The sequence below is a fragment of the Aulonocara stuartgranti genome (genome assembly GCF_965226115.1).
Source record: "Aulonocara stuartgranti genome assembly, chromosome: 5".
Lineage (NCBI taxonomy): Eukaryota > Metazoa > Chordata > Actinopteri > Cichliformes > Cichlidae > Aulonocara > Aulonocara stuartgranti.
The window spans coordinates 3,618,259-3,641,462 of NC_138943.1; the positions used below are offsets into that span (position 1 = coordinate 3,618,259).

The 23,204-nt window shown below is 40.7% G+C and overlaps 2 protein-coding genes across 3 annotated transcripts in view; one reads left to right on the plus strand and one right to left on the minus strand.

The window, feature by feature from the left end:
* LOC309706110 (intermediate filament protein ON3-like) overlaps window positions 1–23,204 on the plus strand; it is a 114,720-nt gene that overhangs the window by 6,877 nt on the left and 84,639 nt on the right. Inside the window, exons 1-2 of one of the 2 annotated variants that reach the window (XM_082532344.1) lie at window positions 14,417–14,435; window positions 14,588–14,682. The gene's annotated coding sequence lies outside the window, so the exon portion shown is untranslated. Of the gene's footprint in view, window positions 1–14,416; window positions 14,436–14,587; window positions 14,683–23,204 lie in introns of those variants that run through there. The other variant, XM_082532345.1, reaches the window with a different exon arrangement.
* On the minus strand, window positions 14,096–16,050 carry LOC309706117 (granzyme-like protein 1). Its single transcript, XM_082532361.1, has 5 exons — window positions 15,906–16,050; window positions 15,673–15,820; window positions 15,030–15,162; window positions 14,548–14,820; window positions 14,096–14,433 (listed from the first exon to the last, which is right to left on the minus strand). The coding sequence occupies exons 1-5, from the start codon at window positions 15,961–15,963 to the stop codon at window positions 14,257–14,259; spliced, it is 789 nt and encodes a 262-aa protein (XP_082388487.1). The 5' UTR covers window positions 15,964–16,050; the 3' UTR covers window positions 14,096–14,256.

Below are 23,204 nucleotides of genomic sequence, written 5' to 3' on the forward strand. Positions count from 1 at the left end.
CTCCTCACATACAAGGTCTTAAATAATCAGGCCCCATCTTATCTTAATGACCTTGTAGTACCATATCACCCTATTAGAGCACTTCGCTCTCGCTCTGCAGGCCTACTTGTTGTTCCTAGAGTATTTAAAAGTAGAATGGGAGGGAGAGCCTTCAGTTTTCAGGCCCCTCTTCTGTGGAACCAGCTTCCAGTTTGGATTCAGGAGACAGACACTATCTCTACTTTTAAGATTAGGCTTAAAACTTTCCTTTTTGCTAAAGCATATAGTTAGGGCTGGACCAGGTGGCCCTGAATCCTCCCTTAGTTATGCTCCAATAGACGTAGGCTGCCAGTGGATTCCCATGATGCATTGAGTTTTTCCTTTCCAGTCACCTTTCTCACTCACTATGTATTAACAGACCTCTCTGCATTGAATCATATCTGTTATTAACCTCTGTCTCTCTTCCACAGCATGTCTTTTATCCTGTCTTCCTTCTCTCACCCCAACCGGTCGCAGCAGATGGCCGCCCCTCCCTGAGCCTGGTTCTGCCGGAGATTTCTTCCTGTTAAAAGGGAGTTTTTCCTTCCCACTGTTGTCAAAGTGCTTGCTCATAGGGGGTCATATGATTGTTGGGTTTTTCTCTGTATCTATGAAGCGCCTTGAGGCAACTTATGTTGTGATTTGGCGCTATATAAATAAAATTGAATTGAATTGAATTGAACAACACCATGAAGTCCAAAGAACACACCAGACAGGTCAGGGATAACGTTATTGAGAAATTTAAAGCAGGCTTAGGCTACAAAAAGATTTCCCAAGCGTTGAACATCCCACGGAGCACTGTTCAAGCCATCATTCAGAAATGGAAGGAGTATGGCACAACTGTAAACCTACCAAGACAAGGCCGTCCACCTAAACTCACAGGCCGAACAAGCAGAGCGCTGATCAGAAATGCAGCCAAGAGGCCCATGGTGACTCTGGACGAGCTGCAGAGATCTACAGCTCAGCTGGGGGAATCTGTCCATAGGACAACTATTAGTCGTGCACTGCACAAAGTTGGCCTTTATGGAAGAGTGGCAAGAAGAAAGCCATTGTTAACAGAAAACCATAAGAAGTCCCGTTTGCAGTTTGCCACAAGCCATGTGGGGGACACAGCAAACATGTGGAAGAAGGTGCTCTGGTCAGATGAGACCAAAACGGAACTTTTTGGCCAAAATGCAAAACGCTATGTGTGGCGGAAAACTAACACTGCACATCACTGTGAACACACCATCCCCACTGTCAGATATGGTGGTGGCAGCATCATGTTCTGGGGGGGCTTCTCTTCAGCAGGGACAGGGAACCTGGTCAGAGTTGATGGGAAGATGGATGGAGCCAAATACAGGGCAATCTTGGAAGAAAACCTCTTGGAGTCTGCAAAAGACTTGAGACTGGGGCGGAGGTTCACCTTCTAGCAGGACAACAACCCTAAACATAAAGCCAGGGCAACAATGGGATGGTTTCACACAAAACATATCCATGTGTTAGAATGGCCCAGTCAAACTCCAGATCTAAATCCAATCCAGAATCTGTGGCAAGATCTGAAAGCTGCTGTTCACAAACGCTGTCCATCTAATCTGACTGGAAAAGTTCAAGGTTCTGGGTCTGGCAGCAGCAAAACAGTTCAGAAGGCCAACCATGACGGCGAAGAAGCCCAGCTAATGGTCTGGAAAGTGGCCAGTGCCGGCGAGGTGCTGGCACAGGATGTGGACGTGCAAACCGAGCAGGACCCGATGGCGGCGTGGCAGACGCAGGAGACGAGGAAGGACCAGCTGCTTTTCAGCTGCTTCTCCACTCCACACTCAGTTCCTCTCTTAAGCCAGAATCACAATGTCTACTAAAATAAATGTATCACATAACCTTGTGGCCATAAAATATAGAAACTGCAATTAACCCAGCCCTCAGAAATGTGGCATCAATAGAAAGCCCAGGATGTCCCTTGACAGTACAGCAGGAGTCATAGAAATTGCATATATAGTGCTTGACATAGAGGGCTCAGACTCATGTCCTTAACAGAGGACACAGATGATTTGCTGGGTATTAGGAGGTTATCATCCGTCTGGGTTCTTGGCTAGCCTTGCATTAGCATGTTGTTTGTGCAGATGCTTGTTGTTTTAGCATCGTAATGCAGTTGTTTCTATCCTGGATGCAGGTTCCACTTTACCATCCCACTGTTGTCCTTTTGTGCAATAAAATAAAAAGAATGTCCATATCTCCTCCGTCTTCTCCTGAAACCTATCCACCACCCATCTCCAGTACGTAAACTGAAATTAGCTGATTGTAGCACAGGAAGAAAAAAGGGTGTCCCCGTGATAATTTTTTTGTTTTGTTTTTTCTGCCATGTCAATAACTGAAGAACCTTTGTAAAGTAAATTATGGTATAATTATAGCTGTAATGTACTTACTGAAATTAGTACAGCCGCACATTAAATTACTGAAAAATGAAATGTGATTACAGTAGTCTGTCACTCTAACATACCACACCCAACACTGTCACCTAACACTTTTTGAACACTGTCACATCAATATTATTTGAATCCTAATAGTTTTATTCTTACATTTAAAAAACTAAATTTTCATCCACAGCTGTGAGGACTATAGCACGTTACTTAGTCCCTATGGACCCCAAAGCACTTTACACTACATTCAGTCATCCTCACACACATTCATACACCGGTGATGGCAGTTACATTGCAGCCACAGCTGCCCTGGGCCGGACACTGGCGCCACTGGGCCCTCTGACCAACATCAGTAGGGAATGGGTGAAGTGAAGTGTCTTGTTTAACGACAAACGACCGAGACTGTCGGAGCCAGGGCTCGAACCGGCAACCTTCCGATTACAAGACGAATTGCCAATTCTTGAGCCACGATCGCCCCACCTGTGCCAGGTTTAAGTCCAGCATGGCCCAGGGGCTCCAGCAGTGCGGCTACTCGCTGTACATGCTGCACCCAGGTGTCGCTGTGGATGATAACGTCATCCTAATAAAGCAGCAAAAGCCACGTGTACAAGCAGCACCCATTCCATGTGTCGTTGGAAGGTGGCTGGTGCTCTGAGCAAGCTGAACAGAAGTGTGATAATTTCGTAAACACCGTACATTGTGAAGAAGGCAGTGGAGAGTCTGCCAGTAGCCCTTGGTTAAATAAAGTGTAGAGACAAAATGTCGGTCCAAGCGCTCATCGACACGGGCATCAGATCGGCATCAAACTGTAACACTTAATAAACATACACAGATACAGAGTGGTGCAGGAAACATTATGATAACAGTGAACAAACTGATCAATGTGAGCTGAATGCCACATGATCTCACTGGTATCTTCTGATAAGTGGGGTGTGGAAATACTAGTGACTTTGCTGGAAAAGGGAATTTAGAGTTTTTGCTAGTGAATTTTCTCTGTGTTCAAATGTTTTCATGCATACTGCTATACATGGAGCACATCAAACTGATTTAAGGTGGATGTGAAGGACGTTAAGAATGGATGTGTTTTTTAGGGTTTTTGCACAGATGCATTGTGGATACATCTCTGGCCTGATGAAAAACTGACATGGAACCATTGTGGTAAAACAGATGGCATAAAAAGTGAAACTACCACAGTTTTCTGAAATCTTCTTTTGAAATTTCAACATGATCACTGTCACCATACTGGTTGCAAAAAAGAAAAAAGAAGAAATAAAGAAAAAAAGGAAACAACAGTTTGCTCAACTTGTCAATTACAAGGCATGCCAATGAGCTCAACACTGATAATCCTCCTTTCTTATATGTAACGGAGGGAAGGTGATCTTATTTCCACTGTGTTTTCTAAAGGAAGGAAACCTTCCTCCAAACGGACAGAGCAGTGGAGCCGCCAAGGGAAAGCACACGATTAAAATATAATTTATTATATTTAAATAGTTAAAAATGTAAAATGAATTAAAACAACCCTGGCCAAGGGGTAACACAATAAAAATCAATAAAACACAACATTAAAAGTCCAGTGGCATCCGCCACGGTATAAAAGTCACAAAGAACTAAGAAATCCAGCGAAGTCCTCGCCTTCCTCCCCGCATTCCGCGTCACGGTACGCTGAAGAAAGGGAGGGAGCGGCAGTCACTATTCTTTTCAGGCAGTTTTCATTCGTAAAAATGGGATAAGTCAAAAGACTTACCCCGGGTGGGAAGAGCTCTCAACTCCGCCCGCCGCTTCTTTAAAACTGCAAATCGGCACCAGCTTTCTCGCCGCCTCTGCTCTCCCGCAGTGCACAAGCTGGGCTCTTGTTGCTACTGCCGTCCGACTGTTCGCTCCGCGTCGCTGGTGCTGTATCATCCTCCCCTCCAACGCCAAGCTCCAACCGTCTTATGTGTCACTGAGCACTCTGTAAATTACCCTCCCTTTCCTCTCAGGTGTGTCCAATTAGTAAAAACGGGGGAAAGGGCGGAGTCTCTCCACACTGTAAACCCCAACAGTCTACCTGACTTATAAAGTTTGTGGATATAACAATTAAAATTCCTCACAAAGTTGAAACAACTTAAAACTTTTCTGTTCGGTTAACGATTCAAACAGTTATAATTGTACATGGCTTAGAAGTTAAGAGTAAATACTGCTTTCTTAATTATGATTTTTGAGTAAATGTTTTTTCCGAGCTCCGCATGTGGACGTCATGACGTTCTCTATCTAAAACAATTGGAATATAGCAAGGTGTTGTATATTTAGTGCGCTGATAAGGTTTTCAATATTTTTATTTTTTCTTCCAAGACTGAAGACCGAAGACAAAAAGACAGAAGAAAAAAAAATTGAGACTGCAGTTAATTTCAGGTGGAGACAGTAAACACAGGTGAGTTGAAAGATCTATTGAAGAGTCCTTTCTTCATGGCCATTAAAACATTTTTAGGTTAAAAGACCTGTGTCATGAATCGCTGTGCGGCAGGCAGGGGTTGGACCCAAAATGCAGGACTCAGACTCAGGGGATGAACTCAAAATCACAGCTTTAATTGCTGCTCACAGAAAACGAGCATACAAAACTAAACTGGGAAAATATAAACTCACAGCTTGCAGAGAGGCACACGAGGAAACACACAGCTTGAGGGACGACGCAGCACTGACTCAGAGAAACACAGGGTTTAAATACAATGGGAAGTAACGAGGGGAATGAGACACAGAAGGAGAGCACAGCTGGGAGAAATCAGAACTGACGAGACAAGGGAGCAAAGTAGGATACACTCACATGAGACACAGACCTTCAAAGTAAAACAGGAATTAGCACAGATGCAAACTAGACTAGGGGAGACAGAGCAACAAAGGCTACGTTCACACTGCAGGTCTTAATGCTCAATTCCGATTTTTTGATCAAATCCGATTTTTTTGTCTGCTCGTTCACACTACAAATAAAATGCGACAGCAAACGCTCTCTAGTGTGAACGCTCAAAGCGGCCCGCATGCGCAAAAGAAGACGTCACACACAACGCGCTCTGTTTAGACCCAGAGCAACAGTATTGTTTGACTGATGGCCCTTAATATAAAGACTTCGGTCTTCACGTTTCCCAATTTTTGCTTTAAGTTATTTTGTTATTTACATAATAATGTAAATAACCTAATAATGATCCTTATTGCCGTTTAAGAGAGGAGCGGTGCTTCAAAGGATAGCTGTAGATTTCTGTCAGAATCTGCAGATTATACAGTACAAATAAAATGTTTACGTTGTCTTCCCAACAGTTTCACTGACATCTACACGGGATGGCCAGGAAGCGTTCGCGATGTCTTCTCGGGCGCTTCTCTGGCGCGGATAATTGGCTTCAGTCTTGTGTCGGTGACGTAAAAGGCGGATTTAATGCGACTTGACCGTTCAAACAGCAGTCGCTTTCTAAAACATCGGATATGTATCGGATTCAGTACCACATACGAAAGTGACCCAGATCGGATTTGAAAATATCGGATTTGCGCCGTTCACACTGTCATAGCATGATCGGATATGGGTCGCATAGGGTCAAAAAATCGGATTTGATGCGCTTTCGCCTGCAGTGTGAACGTAGCCTAAGAAACACAGAGGGCAGCTACCAAATACTCAGAACTAAACAGAATACAAGAACACCAAACTAAGACACTACACTAAAGAATAAGCTGGGACAACAAAGAGAACTAAGAACATAATACAAAAAACTCAGAGGCACAAGAAACTCAAAACACTGGGTCACTGACCCAGGACCGTGACAACCTGTTTTTTTTTTTAAAATCACGCCCTGGCTTTGTCACACTGAATCATGTTGAAAAGATCTATTTTCATGGCTCCCCCCATTACCATTTCCTTGTACTTCTTTCTACCAGTCTATTTTATTTTGTGACATTAACATCTTAAATGTACCCCTAATTATTAATAGCTGTGTTAGTATTTATAATGCATTTTTTTTTTTTTATCATGTGCAGATCTACCAAGGGTCAGTGGCACAGTTCACCTTTTGTGGTAAGTTATAACACTTCATATGTGGTCACATAAGTAAGTTGTTTCATCAGTTGTTCAGTTCTTATAAAATGTTGTATAATTGTACCAAATCACTGAGGATACATCCAATGTGTAAATCACAATCAACAATTTTACTGTGATATTCGCTCATGTTTAGAGAATCTCCATTATCTTTGTTACTGAGTTTCCATTTTTGTAGGGCCAAATTTGTATTAAAAATTAATATTTTCATATGATGTGAAATGACTCAATCATTTCTAATTTTTAGAAGAAACCATTCATTAAGTCCCTTAAGGTGAAGATTTCATATATTGATAATGATAAAATTAACACAAATTAAAAGTTTCACTGATAAACACACAATTTTTCCTTGCTTTGAACCCCATGTTCTATATAGATTACAGCTCTGATCTGGAGAACACTATTTTAAAATACTGTGTAGGGTTTTTGTCAAATGATTAAGAAACAGACTCTCTGTCACAAGAGACAGAAAGGTTGTATCTTAAAAGAAAAGTCTCCAAAATTTAGTAGAGTCTGATGTCATGCAGTTTCATAAACATGTATTCTCCCCAAAGAATGACACCTGAAAACTTTGCGTTAAATGAACTTTTCTTTTCCCTTTTTAGGAGGCGCCTGATATCAACGTGAAACGCACTGCAGTACTTCGTGCCCTTCCTGTATACCTGTGGGAGGAGGACCCAGAATTCTTTTAGACATGTAATGTAAGTGTATTTTTGCATTACTTAAATTCTGCCAGTAAGATAAAATGCTATGGATTTTTTAAAATACAATGTAATACCCTAGCAGCTACCAAATTGTACAAACAAAATACCCTCTCTTTAGAAAACCCTCACACACACACACACACACACACACACACACACACACACACACACACACACACACACAGGTCAGGAGCAGGGCACAGGCGTATCACAGCACTATGGCTATGCTGCAGGTGGCCCAAAAACCAGGCTGAAGTCAAGATTTAGTTTCTTTTTGAGATAAAGTCATGAAATAAAAAATTAAATTTTTTTTAGAAAAATAACAAAAATACAAATTATGTAATGCAAGAAGCTAACACGTTAATGTCCATTTTTCAAAAAAAGTAGAGTACCCTAACTCATTACAAAGTAACCCACTACACTGCTGAATGTTTTGCTAGATTACAGGTCATGCTTGTCACATTCTCTCAAAACAACCTTACTTATTTAATTGGGGCGATCATGGCTCAAGAGTTGGGAGTTCGCCTTGTAATCAGAAGGTTGCCGGTTCGAGCCCTGGCTCCGACAGGCTCGGTCGTTTGTCGTTGGGCAAGACTCTTCACCCATTCCCTACTGATGTTGGTCAGAGGGCCCGCTGGTGCCAGTGTCCGGCAGCCTCGCCTCTGTAAGTGCGCCCCATGGTGGCTGTGGCTACAATGTAGCTGCCATCACCAGTGTGTGAATGTCTGGATGACTGAATGTGTAAAGCGCTATACAAATACAGGCCATTTACCATTGATACTCTGTCTATTCCAGGCGGACGCATTGGATGAGTCGACCCTCATTGACACTTCAGTTGCCCTTCTCACAGTGGTTACCGACGGCGCTTCCCAGTCCAGTCCATTTTACTTCCTCAAGCATGGCTGTTGTGGTGAAAGGCGACTAGGTGATGCGTGATATTCCCAGATTTGCAAATGCATTTGCTTTATTGTTTGGCTTGATCTATGCTCTGCATTTAGACTACCCCAGGAAGCTGGTTCACACATTTGCCTTTGTCCAAAATATCTTCATGGGGCTTGATGACGGCAAACCCCTGAAACCCCTGCCTACATGCTCTTAAGGAATATAAGGCAATGTTTGTTAGGACACGCACTCTGTTACTGAGCACTTTGTTTGAAGCACTTTAAGCACTTTAAGTTTACTACAGGCTTTGGGTGGATTTAACTCCATCAGTTTACCTAATTTTCCTATACTTGACTGCCTTATCTGGTTATTTGGAAGCTGATCGTCTTTGTACCCATTTTAAAAAATTGTTTTTCATTTCTATTTAAAAAAAAAGTGATTAGTATTTGACTTTTTGTTTTGCATTTTTGTGTATTTTGAGAAAGATGCAATTAGGACTGATGTCGTCCTTTGTGATTTTATAAAAAGATAAATGTTCTACACAGAATTTATAATGCTCACTTTATGGTGCCGATGTCCATGTTAGTTGTTTTATAAAAACATTTGTGATGTTTTTAAATTTTCATGAAAAAATGTTAAATAAACAAAATGTAAAGTAACTGAATTTCCATACTTTTTTTTTTTTAGTAGTCTACACTCAAACATTGAAACATAAATATCTTTTAATTAATAATCAGATAATTTGAGTTGTAATATAATTGCATTGTGTTGCATCAAAATAATAAACTACAAGAAACACAAAAATATTGAAATTAAAGTATACAGTCTTTGAGTAAAGCTCAATTAATAAAATATAAAATATAATTTAAAATTTTTTAGGTTAACAATAAATACAAATTTTGAGTACCCCATACTTAGAAGATATGAGTTTTTGTACTTAAATCTTTTGAGGTAATCAGTTTCCACAAAAGTTTTAAGTTCAGTCAACTTGTTCGGGTTTACAGTGCAGGACAATTTGACGGTATAACCAAAACATGCAATCTAAATAAAACACTGCACAAAATATGACCAATACATGCAATATAAAAAATAAGTACACTTCACATTAAAATACAGCACAGCAAAACAACATCCGTCCTTCCCTGGAAGACATATACATTTTATGACAAAATTTTATCAAATAAACTTCATGTTTTTGTCAATGTGATCACAAAAAAGTGACTGAGTCCATCCACTCAGCAGGAAAGTGTTAGGTACATCTGTGTGGCAGGCAGAGGGTAAGAGGCCAACAACTTTGACCACAATGTGGGACATACAAGAGAATAAAGAAAAAAAGGGTTGCAACAAGGAATGAAACTGTTTACTCAACTTGTCAATTACAAGTCATGCCAACGAGCTCAACAGTGACGATCCTCCTTTCTTATACACTTCATGACAAAATTTTATCAAATAAACTTCATGTTTTTTTAATATGATCAGATAAATGGGACTGAGTCCATCCACTCAGCAGGAAAGTGTTAGGTAAATATATCACCCTCCACCGAGGGAGCTCGTGACGTACTACCCAGCTTTCTTTAGACCGCGAAGGCCGGGTCCTCAGGTGGAAGCAGCCTCTGAATTTGGACACCCCCGCTGTTTCCGGGCCGGCCAATAATAACGGTGATTTAACGTATTTTATCCGATAAATAAACCCTGTAAAATGTATTTATCACCCCCCCAACAGACCTTTTGAATGTCTCCCTAGTAGGCTACGGCCACAACACCTCACTCTTGGAGCACTTTTTTGCCACATGTATCGCAAACCACGTCTCAGGTGTTTGTGGAGGTACAATACGTCCGCACAATTACGCTCAGCCATTGTCGTGAGTGCGCACGCAAGGTGCTGCGAGACATTTATACAGCCGTATTTCGCACATGACTATGAAGGGCGGAAGAAGAAGTAGTTCCTTTGAATGTAGACAATCCGAATGTTATAGTTTCTTTCCACTGTCTTCCTGTTAATTGTTAACCATTCCTCGCCGTCAGTCCCCTGACCGTGGTCGGGAGACGCGAGGGGAGATGTTTCCTCCAGGGCCGAAGTTTGTCCTCCTTCGGGGTTAACTCCCTTCACTTTTGTGGAGTAGTGAGACAGACAGAAATCAGCCGAGGCCCCGGAGAGTAATGAAGAGATGAGGCTTTAATAACAGTACTGCACACTTCGAAACACACTGCATAGCCTGTAGCCCGTTAGAACGCTGCTCCCGGTCGCCCTCTCTACCCATGACACACTCTCTCCATTTTTTTCCCACTTTAGTTTTCTTCAGTAACTTCTCATGCCTCATTGCCTGTTTTTGTCATTCTGCCACTTTGTAAATAAACGTTCATTCATATCATCAGTCTTTTGCCTGCATTTTAGGTAGTGATGGGTAGATGAGGCCTCGTGAAGCATTTCAGCACATTGTATCGATACTTTGTCGACACAGTGTTGCTGTTTTGCTCCATACTGTCACCTGCTGGACCTTAAATATCATTGCAGGCAACTTACTTGAGACTGGAGACAAGACATCGAGAGTGCAGCGGGAAGATGACGAGGCTCCTTGGAGAGTTCAGTGGGGAGCAGTCCTGATACTGGTGGCTGACTTGGCACTGAAGAATGCTGACATGACAATAAATGTTTTGCCCCACACTGTATGATTGTCATGTTACAGACAGGGCAGTGAGCGTGTCCTGTCGTCCTACATGGCAGCCTGCACCGGCATATCATTTTGTCTGTAAGAGAGAAAAGTTGTGAATAGCAACTTTTAAGGCAACAAAGAGACTGCAGAAGTGCTGAAAAGAAGTGCATATTTATAACTTTAACTATGAGGTATGGTAAATGGTAAATGGTAAATGGCCTGCATTTGTATAGCGCTTTACTCAGTCCCTAAGGACCCCAAAGCGCTTTACACTACATTCAGTCATTCACCCATTCACACACACATTCACACACTGGTGACGGCAAGCTACATTGTAGCCACAGCTGCCCTGGGGCGCACTGACAGAGGCGAGGCTGCCGGACACTGGCGCCACCGGGCCCTCTGACCACCACCAGTAGGCAAACACGGGGTTAGTATCTTGCCCAAGGATATTTGGCATGCAGCCAGGAGGCAGCCTGGGATCGAACCACTGACCTTCTGGTTAGTGACTGACCTGCTCTGCCACCTGAGCTATAGCCAACATAACTCTGAAAGGCAAAGCATTTTTAATGTGTCCATTTATATGCTCCACGATCTTTGCCCTGACTTCGCTCCTTCCTGAACTGCTGTTTATTTGATGGCAAAAATTTAAAACGAAGACAAAGAGGATTTGGGTTTTTAATGGAAGTTGAAAGTGGGGCAGAGAGGGCAGTGAAAGAGTCTTCTGCAACATGTTGTGCATTCCTGCAATTCTGGCTTGGAGGCAGAATTCCAATTTGATATGTGCATCTAAAACAAAGAGAAAAACAGATAAACACCATATACACATTTAAGTTCAGGTTTTAGCAGAACTAACACATTAGTTAGCGTGTAAGAAATTTGGGGAGCAAATTCTTTACAAAAACATAATTTACAAGACACTTTTATTTGTTACATACGTATATATTGACATATAACAGACAATTTAACAAAGGCTAACTAAAATCTGGGCAATAAAAAAGCAGAACAGAATGTAATAGAGAATATTAGTATTTATAAATATATAAATCTCTTTGTGACGAACTTTACAATGTTGATGCAGGTGGAAGGAAAGACATGAAGTGCGATATGCAGTAAATGGAACAATGTGCATTGATGTTACAGATGGTTAAAAGTAGTGAAGGGAATTTGTTTAATAACAAGCAACTGACCATTAAATGCTAACCAGAGGTGTCAAAAGTGCACACATTCCTTACTAAAGTTTAGATACCTCGGGGGTCTGACCGTTGTTGTAACGCTAACAAAGTGCCAACGTAATCAGTGTAAGCAAACTAGATGACTCCTAGAATTATGAAATTATCAATGGCAAAATTATATATGAAAGACTCTGTCTCAACCTTATGATCCACTTGCAAGGTTTCCACTGTATCCACGCAGGGAACGTATTTGAGCACACTGTGGAGGTCACGTGTTTCCGGTTACTATGGAGGTCGCAATATGGCGCTCCCCAGTGGCTGCAGCCAGACCCTCCTCGTTAATTCTGCTATGTAAATCTGTATGCATTACTGTAGGGTCTACCTTACAATATAAAGCCCCTTGAGGGGACTGTTGTTGTGATTCGGCGCCGTATAAGAAGATTAAGATATTATTCTTCATACAATCTGCATAATCACCACTGAAACAAAAACCAGGAGAAAGAAACATCCATCCATCCATTCGTTTCCGCTCATCCTTTTTCAGGGTCGCGGGGGAGCCTGCAGCTGTCATAGGGCGAGAGGCAGGGTACACCATGGACAGGTCGCCAGTTTGTCGCAGGGCTGACACACAGGGACAGACAACCATTCGCACTCACATTCACTCCCGCATTCACACCTATGGGCAATTTAGACTAATCAATTAACCTATCCCCAAAAAAGAAACAGATAAACGAATTCAGATAGGAAAATGTTCATGAATCACTGATTTATGTGAAACATTTGTTTGTACAATTTTTACTTTGTGGGGAAGGACTGTTTGTAAATGATGAGCACTGGTGGCAGCATGCTGATGGGTCTTTTTGTGAGCTGAGCCATCACAAAGCCTCTGCAACATGGCCAAAGTGTTCTTTATTATTTTTCAGGAAGATTCCGTTTTTTCTTTAGAGTGCCTCTCACAGCTTACGTCTAATGTTAGGGACATGAAGGAATTTAAAATTGAGAGAAAAATGAAGGGATAAAATTATGATGGCTTCACACTGTAAAGTGCCACACTATAAAAAGTACTTCATAACTTTTTTTTTATGTCTCCTCTTTGTCAAACAGAATTGTTGTGTATGGAGAGACCATGTCGAACGCCATCGTCCCCAACTCGGCCAAGTCTTTCAACTTACAGCAAGAGTTTAAGCTGACTGATGAGGAGGTGAGACTCACTTATGTGTTTTCTGAGCTCAAAGGCAGAAATGATTTGACTATTTTATTGTAAGGGACAGCATCGGTGTTGTCGTTCAACTATATTTACTCTCTAAGGCACTCAGCTTCAGTGACCATTACCCCGTGGACGTGGAACTTCAGACCAGAGCAGGAAGACAGAAAAGGATGGCTGTGCCTGACGGGACAGAGATGACATCTGGAGAAGTACAGTCTCAGAAGAAAGGTGTCTGAGACGGTTTAATAAAAATGTTTTAGTTATTTTATAAAGGAGCAAATACCTCATGAATCTCATGGCTGATTTCAGTTCAGTTACATTCTAATTAATTATGTAGAGTTGCTGTTTGTTTAGGAATCAAAGTGATGTGACATATCTCATTTTAACTGAAATATACTAACAGTAACAAATTTATAGCAAACATGTTCTGCAGTGTTGTATTCTGGATGCTACTGAATGCAGATTTTATTTTTCCTCCTTCTAATAATAAACAACAGGGAAACAGAAGAAGACCAAACCGGCAGGGTCACCAAAGACAGACAACAGAAGAATGTGGGAGCAAAAAGGAAGCAAAGGCGGGCATCCAACACGCTAACCAAGAGAAGACGTCAGGATGTTCAATGTTCATGATCTTACTATTAAATTAGAAAAGTAGTGTTACTGTAGTTAGAGCCGTTTCTAGTATTAAATTGTCATGGCTTCAGTTTTTTGACTTATTAGAGATTTAACTGAAAACCACATCAGGTAATTCTCTGTGGTAAAAGAAACACCCTCTGTTAGTCTTTAGTATTTATAGTACTCAAAAAAGCAGGATGAATGTACTGTAGAAATGAAAAATTAGTTTACAGATATTAGTATTGCATGGAACTAATTTGCCATGGTAAACCTGAATTTCAATATATATATAGATAGATGGATGGATAGGTTTTAAAGTCATAATAAATATTATTCATGCACAGAAACAATATTTGAAACATTTTCTTTATTCTGCATTGAGAGCAAACATTGACAGAGGCATAGCTTGCACACTTACAGTGTGCTGACGCAAAACTTTGTGTAAGAAAACAATACTTGAAACATTTTCTTTATTCTGCATTGAGAGCAAACATTGACAGAGGCATAGCTTTCACACTTACAGTGTGCTGACGCAAAGCTTTGTGTAAGATTTAACTTTTTCCCCCCTGGAGAATCCTCCTGAACCAGTTAACGTATTTTGAGATATCTGTATAGACATTGGGGACATCCGGATAGTCACACTGTCCCAAGTTTTCACCAATCTTCCTGTTGTAAGAAACAATACCGACAGCCATTCCCTTGCAGACCAGAGGGCCACCAGAATCACCCTGTGAGAAGGAAGTATTTACTTTTTTCATGTGATACTTAATGCAGAGTGCTCATATATTTCTCAACCACAGAGCAGTTAGCAAGAATTTTCAAGGAAAGGACAGAAAACATACCTGACAGAATCCTTTATTTGTGTTGTATCCACCTGCACAGATAATATTGGGAGGACTTTTGGATCCAGGAAACTTTTGAGCCCAAGCATTCTGGCAGACTTGTGGGCCGATGACAGACACATCCACCACTCTCAGGTCATCAACAACATTACCATAAGTGTTTATCTTACCCCATCCAGCCACTTGGCACTTCTCATTTTCATTTAATGTCATTTCACAGAGGGGAAGTCGAATGAATTGAATTGTTTTGTTTGGTTGGACAAGTGTAGGCAGCTAGAGGCACAGAATTAAAGAGTAAAGATTAAAAATAAGTGAAAACATGTAACAGCAACACAGAACATCTATCATTTATCTTTTTTTAAGTAAGCACTTTTTCCCTCAATTAGAAATTTGTTTTGTCAATAAGTGCATTGTAAATTCAAACACTCAAAAATATAAAACTTCCAGTGTGAAGCGAGAAAACAAAAAGATAAAAACCTTACTTTTAAAAGCATGATGTCGTATCCAGAGTCAACATTCCGATAATATGGGTGTTTGTATTTGTCAGCAATCTGTATCACACTCTTATCAGCACTCCTCAGATGGTGGTTACCAAGGACTACGTACCTAGGATTCCTGAATAAAATATAATAATGAAGATCATCAGTAGATTTTCTGCAGTTACATAAACAACATGATGAAAATATTAATACATTTTTATAGTTAAATTAAATTTTATGTATTCACTGAATTTATTCAAAATTTTTTATGGTTTTAGTTTGTAAGGGAAGAACTTAAATAATTATTATTACATTATACAGTACTAAATATACATGTCATGTGTATGTATATATATATATATATATATATATATATATATATGTATATATATACATATATATATATATATATATATATATACATATATATATATATATATGTATATATATATATATATGTATATATATACATATATATATATATATATGTGTATGTATATATATATATATGTGTATGTATATATATGTATATATATATGTATATATATATGTATATGTATATATATGTCATATATCTATATGTAGAGAGAGAATTTATATATATAAGAAATAAATAAGAAATTTCCTTGGAGGAAAGATTACTTACACATCGCAGTGTGCAGCAGTCATTACAAGGTTCTCAGACACAAGAAATCCTCCACAAATATGGTAGCCTCTGGAATCCAGCACTGATGCCATATACAGCATTTCGTTGTCTGGGGCTATTTGCCCATTTATAATTTCACTTCCGAGGACTAGTAGCATTAGGAGGAAACAAAGTTAATAAAAATTATTTAAAAAATATTAATATTCCACACAAGTATTCATGGTGCAACTTACCATTTTGCCCGAGGAATGTCAGCGCATAAATGACCACAAATGACTGCAGAGCAAACATCTTGGTGGTGAAATGCTCGATCTGTTATGTTGAGGCCGACGGGTCAGTCCTTTTAAGCAGTTTGTACCAACTAACATCTGACTTTTAACCACTTCCTGTGAGTAACATGTTTTTGAAATTTTCCACAGCAAATACTTCACTATCACTATCACCATCTGTTATATGTGCACCCATTTCTCATTAACAGTATTGAATTTCAAACAAACTACAGCTAAATCTTCTGCTTACTGAGAAATGCTCCCTTTGTTTTTCTTTGGGTGGACAAGATGCTTTAGCTTGGAACTAGAAAAATTAAAATCAAAGTGAAGGGCTCAAATAGATGCTTGAGGATTTTCACTTTTGTTTTATTTTATTTTGCAGTTATTCGAACTAAACCCAAACAACCACCATCTTCACTCATGGCACTCCCACTGGCATCAGCTGGAGACCTGCCAAGGTAGAAGCTGACTGGAACAACAAAAATTGTTCTCTGATAACAAGACTGTTGTTGGAGCTCTTTGTCCCTCCTTCACGACCAACTGGGCTCACTGGAGACTTGTTGACCTCTTCTTACAGCTGAACATGGGACACACACACATATGCATGTAACTGACACAGACCCCCCCCTCCAAGAAAAAAGCTTCTCCCAGCTGACGTATGTGACAGGTCCGGACCAGCGCTGTAGGATGGCAGCAGGACGGGATGGCTGTTTGTCTACACTGGCTCACTCCATACTCCCACCCTGTTGCTTGTCATGTCTTTTGATGGTGTAAGATGTTTAGATTAATGTGCTTTATGTGCTGAGGTGTTTTTTTACTGACCTCAAGCTGCTCTCCTAGTGGAGCCCAGTCTGAGTAGAGTCCTTTTTTTTCCTCCTACTGTCCCAGATTTTGTGTATGTTCATTGTTTTGCTACCTATTCTGACCTGTCTTACCAATGTGATGTTTGTGTAATACAGCGGCTTGCAAAAGTATTTGGCCCCCTTGAACTTTTCCACATTTTGTCACATTACAGCCACAAACATGAATCAATTTTATTGGAATTCCACGTGAAAGACCAACACAAAGTGGTGTACACGTGAGAAGTGGAACGAAAATCATACATGATTCCAAACATTTTTTACAAATAAATAACTGCAAAGTGGGGTGTGCGTAATTATTCAGCCCCCTGAGTCAATACTTGCTGCAATTACAGCTGCCAGTCTTTTAGGGTCTGTCTCTACCAGCTTTGCACATCTAGAGACTGAAATCCTTGCTCATTCTTCTTTGCAAAACAGCACCACAACTGCTCTGTGACGCCTCAGTGTCATGTTTCGGCTGTGTGGCAGGCAGGAGAGGACCCAAACGCAAACTCACAGAGACAAAAGGTAAACTCAAAAAACACAGCTTTATTGCTGGCGTGAAGTGGGACACAAAAAACAATACAAAATAAACTAAACTGGGAAAACTAAAGCACAAGGAGCCACAGGGGAAAAATCACACAGCTATGATGGAGACTACGACACTGACAAAGAGAAACACAAGGCTTAAATACACAGAGGGATAACGAGGGAATGAGACACAGAAGGGGAGCACAGCTGGGAGTAATCAGGCTGGACGAGACAGAGACGCAAAACTAGAAACACTCACATGAGGCATGGACCTACAAAGTAAAACAGGAAACACACTGACTGAATTCTAAACATGCAAACTTAACAGCAACAGGGGAGACATAACATGGAACACAGGGAAGCCATATGACAAAGCCAAAGAGCAAAACCTAAGATAACCATAACAGATCTAGGGAAACACGAAACAGTACCACAAAGGACTCAAAACATAATCCATAATATAAAAACACGAGATCTCTCCAAAATGAAACAGGAAACATGAGAGGCAGACATGACAACATAAGACAACAGACATGAAACACACGAAGGGCAAGGGAGACTTCACAGGGGTTGAAAACACAAGAGGGAACTAATAAGCAAATGAACATAGGAGACCTGATGAGCTTAACATACTATAAACATCAAAATTAACTAAAACTCAAAACACTGGGTCCTAAGACCCAGGATCGTGACACTCAGAGGTTGTCTAAGAGAATACTGGGAGCAACAACACCATGAAGTCCAAAGAACACACCAGACAGGTCAGGGATAACGTTATTGAGAAATTTAAAGCAGGCTTAGGCTACAAAAAGATTTCCCAAGCGTTGAACATCCCACGGAGCACTGTTCAAGCCATCATTCAGAAATGGAAGGAGTATGGCACAACTGTAAACCTACCAAGACAAGGCCGTCCACCTAAACTCACAGGCCGAACAAGCAGAGCGCTGATCAGAAATGCAGCCAAGAGGCCCATGGTGACTCTGGACGAGCTGCAGAGATCTACAGCTCAGGTGGGGGAATCTGTCCATAGGACAACTATTAGTCGTGCACTGCACAAAGTTGGCCTTTATGGAAGAGTGGCAAGAAGAAAGCCATTGTTAACAGAAAACCATAAGAAGTCCCGTTTGCAGTTTGCCACAAGCCATGTGGGGGACACAGCAAACATGTGGAAGAAGCTGCTCTGGTCAGATGAGACCAAAACGGAACTTTTTGGCCAAAATGCAAAACGCTATGTGTGGCGGAAAACTAACACTGCACATCACTGTGAACACACCATCCCCACTGTCAAATATGGTGGTGGCAGCATCATGCTCTGGGGGTGCTTCTCTTCAGCAGGGACAGGGAAGCTGGTCAGAGTTGATGGGAAGATGGATGGAGCCAAATACAGGGCAATCTTGGAAGAAAACCTCTTGGAGTCTGCAAAAGACTTGAGACTGGGGCGGAGGTTCACCTTCCAGCAGGACAACAACCCTAAACATAAAGCCAGGGCAACAATGGGATGGTTTCACACAAAACATATCCATGTGTTAGAATGGCCCAGTCAAACTCCAGATCTAAATCCAATCCAGAATCTGTGGCAAGATCTGAAAACTGCTGTTCACAAACGCTGTCCATCTAATCTGACTGGAAAAGTTCAAGGTTCTTGGTCTGGCAGCAGCAAAACAGTTCAGAAGGCCAACCATGACGGCGAAGAAGCCCAGCTAATGGTCTGGAAAGTGGCCAGTGCCGGCGAGGTGCTGGCACAGGATGTGGACGTGCAAACCGAGCAGGACCCGATGGCGGCGTGGCAGACGCAGGAGACGAGGTAGGACCAGCTGCTTTTCAGCTGCTTCTCCACTCCACACTCAGTTCCTCTCTTAAGCCAGAATCACAATGTCTACTAAAATAAATGTATCACATAACCTTGTGGCCATAAAATATAGAAACTGCAATTAACCCAGCCCTCAGAAATGTGGCATCAATAGAAAGCCCAGGATGTCCCTTGACAGTACAGCAGGAGTCATAGAAATTGCATATATAGTGCTTGACATAGAGGGCTCAGACTCATGTCCTTAACAGAGGACAAAGATGATTTGCTGGGTATTAGGAGGTTATCATCCTTTTACAGTAGCATGCTGTTTGTGCAGATGCTTGTTGTTTTAGCATCGTAATGCAGTTGTTTCTATCCTGGATGCAGGTTCCACTTTACCATCCCACTGTTGTCCTTTTGTGCAATAAAATAAAAAGAATGTCCATATCTCCTCCGTCTTCTCCTGAAACCTATCCACCACCCATCTCCAGTATGTAAACTGAAATTAGCTGATTGTAGCACAGGAAGAAAAAAGGGTGTCCCCGTGATAATTTTTCTTTTGGTTTTTTTTTCCTGCCATGTCAATAACTGAAGAACCTTTGTAAAGTAAATTATGGTATAATTATAGCTGTAATGTACTTACTGAAATTAGTACAGCCGCACATTAAATTACTGAAAAATGAAATGTGATTACAGTAGTCTGTCACTCTAACATACCACACCCAACACTGTCACCTAACACTTTTTGAACACTGTCACATCAATATTATTTGAATCCTAATAGTTTTATTCTTACATTTAAAAAACTTAATTTTCATCCACAGCTGTGAGGACTATAGCACGTTACTTAGTCCCTATGGACCCCAAAGCACTTTACACTACATTCAGTCATCCTCACACACATTCATACACCGGTGATGGCAGCTACATTGCAGCCACAGCTGCCCTGGGGCGCACTGACAGAGGCAAGGCTGCCGGACACTGGCGCCACTGGGCCCTCTGACCAACATCAGTAGGCAATGGGTGAAGTGAAGTGTCTTGCCCAACGACACAACGACCGAGACTCTCGGAGCCAGGGCTCGAACCGGCAACCTTCCGATTAGATTACTCATCGATACGGGCATCAGATCGGCATCAAACTGTAACACTTAATAAACATACACAGATATAGAATGATGCATGAAACATTATGATAACAGTGTGAACAAACTGATCAATGTGAGTTGAATGCCACATTATCTCACTGGTATCTTCTGATAAGTGGGGTGTGGAAATAGTGACTTTGCTGGAAAAGGGAATGGGCATTTAGAGTTTTTGCTAGTGAATTTTCTCTGTGTTCAAATGTTTTCATGCACACTGCTATACATGGAGCACATCAAACTGATTTAAGGTGGGTGTGAAGGACGGATGTGTTTTTTAGAGTTTTTGCACAGATGCATTGTGGATACATCTCTGGCCTGATGAATAACTGACATGGAACCATTGTGGTAAAACAGATGGCATAAAAAGTGAATGTAACTACCACAGTTTTCTGAAATCTTCTTTTGAAATTTCAACATGATCACTGTCACCATACTGGTTGCAAACAAAACAAAGAATAAAGAAAAAAACGGTTGAAACGAGGAGTGAAACTGTTTACTCAACTTGTCAATTACAATAACTTAGTGAAACTTAAAAGAGTGTGTTTAATATATAGTCTTACACTCCCTTGCTCCACCACCACTAAAGCAGTTCATTAGGCATAAAGAAAGCTCAGACAGGACCACTCGAGCTTTAATCCGAGGAGACTTGTTTATACCCCACAGACGGACAGCATTTGGGCAGAACGTCCTCTCTGTCAAGGGTGGCCATCTGTGGAACAGTCTTCCTCAACCCATTAGAGAACGCTCTACACTCAATTTGTTTAAGGCAAAGGTTAAAAACTGGTTATGGACAAATCAAGTGTGTGATCATGTATAATTTTAATGTTTTATTTGGGAACAGAATGGTGTGTATGTGTAAGTTTGGTGATGGAGTTTTTATTATGAATGAACGATGAATTTTTATGAATTATTATGTCTATTTTTTATGCTTAAGGACAACAGATTGAAATTAGCCTTTGGCTATAATCTGGTATGTTTACATTCATGTAATTTTTTTTAACATTTATGTTCATTAACCTGCACTGTCCTAAATAAATAAATAAATAAATCTACAAGTCATGCCAATGAGCTCAACAGTGACAATCCCCCTTTCTTATACACTTTATGACAAAATTTTATCAAATAAACTTCATGTTTTTTTCAATATGATCAGATAAATGGGACTGAGTCCATCCACTCAGCAGGAAAGTGTTAGGTAAATATATGTGGCAGGTGGAGGGTTGGAGGCCAGCAACTAAGGGACTTTATTTTTTTCTAGCCTGTAAACTATTTAGATCGATAAAAAGCTATCTTTAGCTTACAGGGTGTTAAATATCCAACGCAATTCAATTTTACTTATATATTGCCAAATCAGAACAGTCACTTCAAGGTGCCTTATATTGTAAGGTAGACCCTACAATAATACATACAGAGAAAAGCTCAACAATCATATGACCCCCTATGAGCAAGTGACAGTGGGAAGGAAAAACTCCCTTTTAACAGGAAGAAAGCTCCAGCAGAACCAGGCTCACGGGGGGTGGGGGTGGGACGGGGCCATCTGCTGCAACCGGTTGGGGTGACAGAAGGAAGACAGGATAAAGACATGCTGTGGAAGAGAGACAGGGATTAATAACAAGTGTGATTCAGCAGAGAGGTCTATTAACACCTGTTGAGTGAGAAAGGTGACTCAAAAAGAAAAACTCAATGCATCATGGGAATCCCCGGCAGCCTACGTCTATTGCAGCATAACTAAGGGAGGATTCAGGGTCACCTGGTCCAGCCCTAACTATATGCTTTAGCAAAAAGGAAAGTTTGAAGCCTAATCTTGAAAGTAGAGATAGTGTCTGTCTCCTGAATCCAAACTGGAAGCTGGTTCCACAGAAGAGGGGCCTGAAAACTGAAGGCTCTGCCTCCCATTCTACTTTTAAATACTCTAGGAACAACAAGTAGGCCTGCAGAGCGAGAGCGAAGTGCTCTAATAGGGTGATATGGTACTACAAGGTCATTAAGATAAGATGGGGCCTGATTATTTAAGACCTTGTATGTGAGGAGCAGGATTTTGAATTCAATTCTGGATTTAACAGGAAGCCAATGAAGGGAAGCCAAAACAGGAGAAATCTGCTCTCTCTTTCTAGTCCCTGTCAGGACTCTTGCTGCAGCATTTTGGATCAGCTGAAGGCTTTTCAGTTTTTAGGACATCCTGATAATAATGAATTACAGTCGTCCAGCCTGGAAGTAATAAATGCATGAACTAGTTTTTCAGCATCACTCTGAGACAGGATATTTCTAATTTTAGAGATGCTGCGCAAATGGAAGAAAGCAGTCTTACATATTTGTTTAATATGTGCATTGAAGGACATGTCCTGGACACGGTGACTCACAGTGTTACTGGAGGCCAAGGTAATGCCATCCAGAGTAAGAATCTGGTTAGATACCATATTTCTAAGATTTCCAGGGTCGAGTAAAATAACCTCAGTTTTATCTGAATTAAGAAGCAGAAAGTTAGCGGCCATCCAGGTGTTGATGTTTTTAAGACATTCCTGCAGTTTAACTAATTGACATGTGGCAGGCTTTGATTTACATATAAACTCAGAAATATCAGATAAATCAGGAAGATGAAAAGTGAAAAACGGCGCAAAATAGAGAAAAGGTTCTGGAGAGGGGACAGACACAACATTTGAACTGAGTTGCTCGTGGATGTTATTGATTTTTGCAGTTCAGAACAGCATCAAGGAGTTACAGATTTCCGAAGAATAAAAGTTTGGTGATAAAGCGTTGGGGGGTTGAATTAGTTTGTTGAGAACCAAAAACAAAATCATTGCGTTACCCTCATAAGAACTGATAATACCCAGTGTTGGTCAAGTTACTTGAAAAAAGTAATCAGTAACTAATTACTGATTACTTCCCCAAAAAGTAATCCCGTTACTTTACTGATTACTTATTTTCAAAAGTAATTAATTACTTAGTTACTTAGTTACTTTTT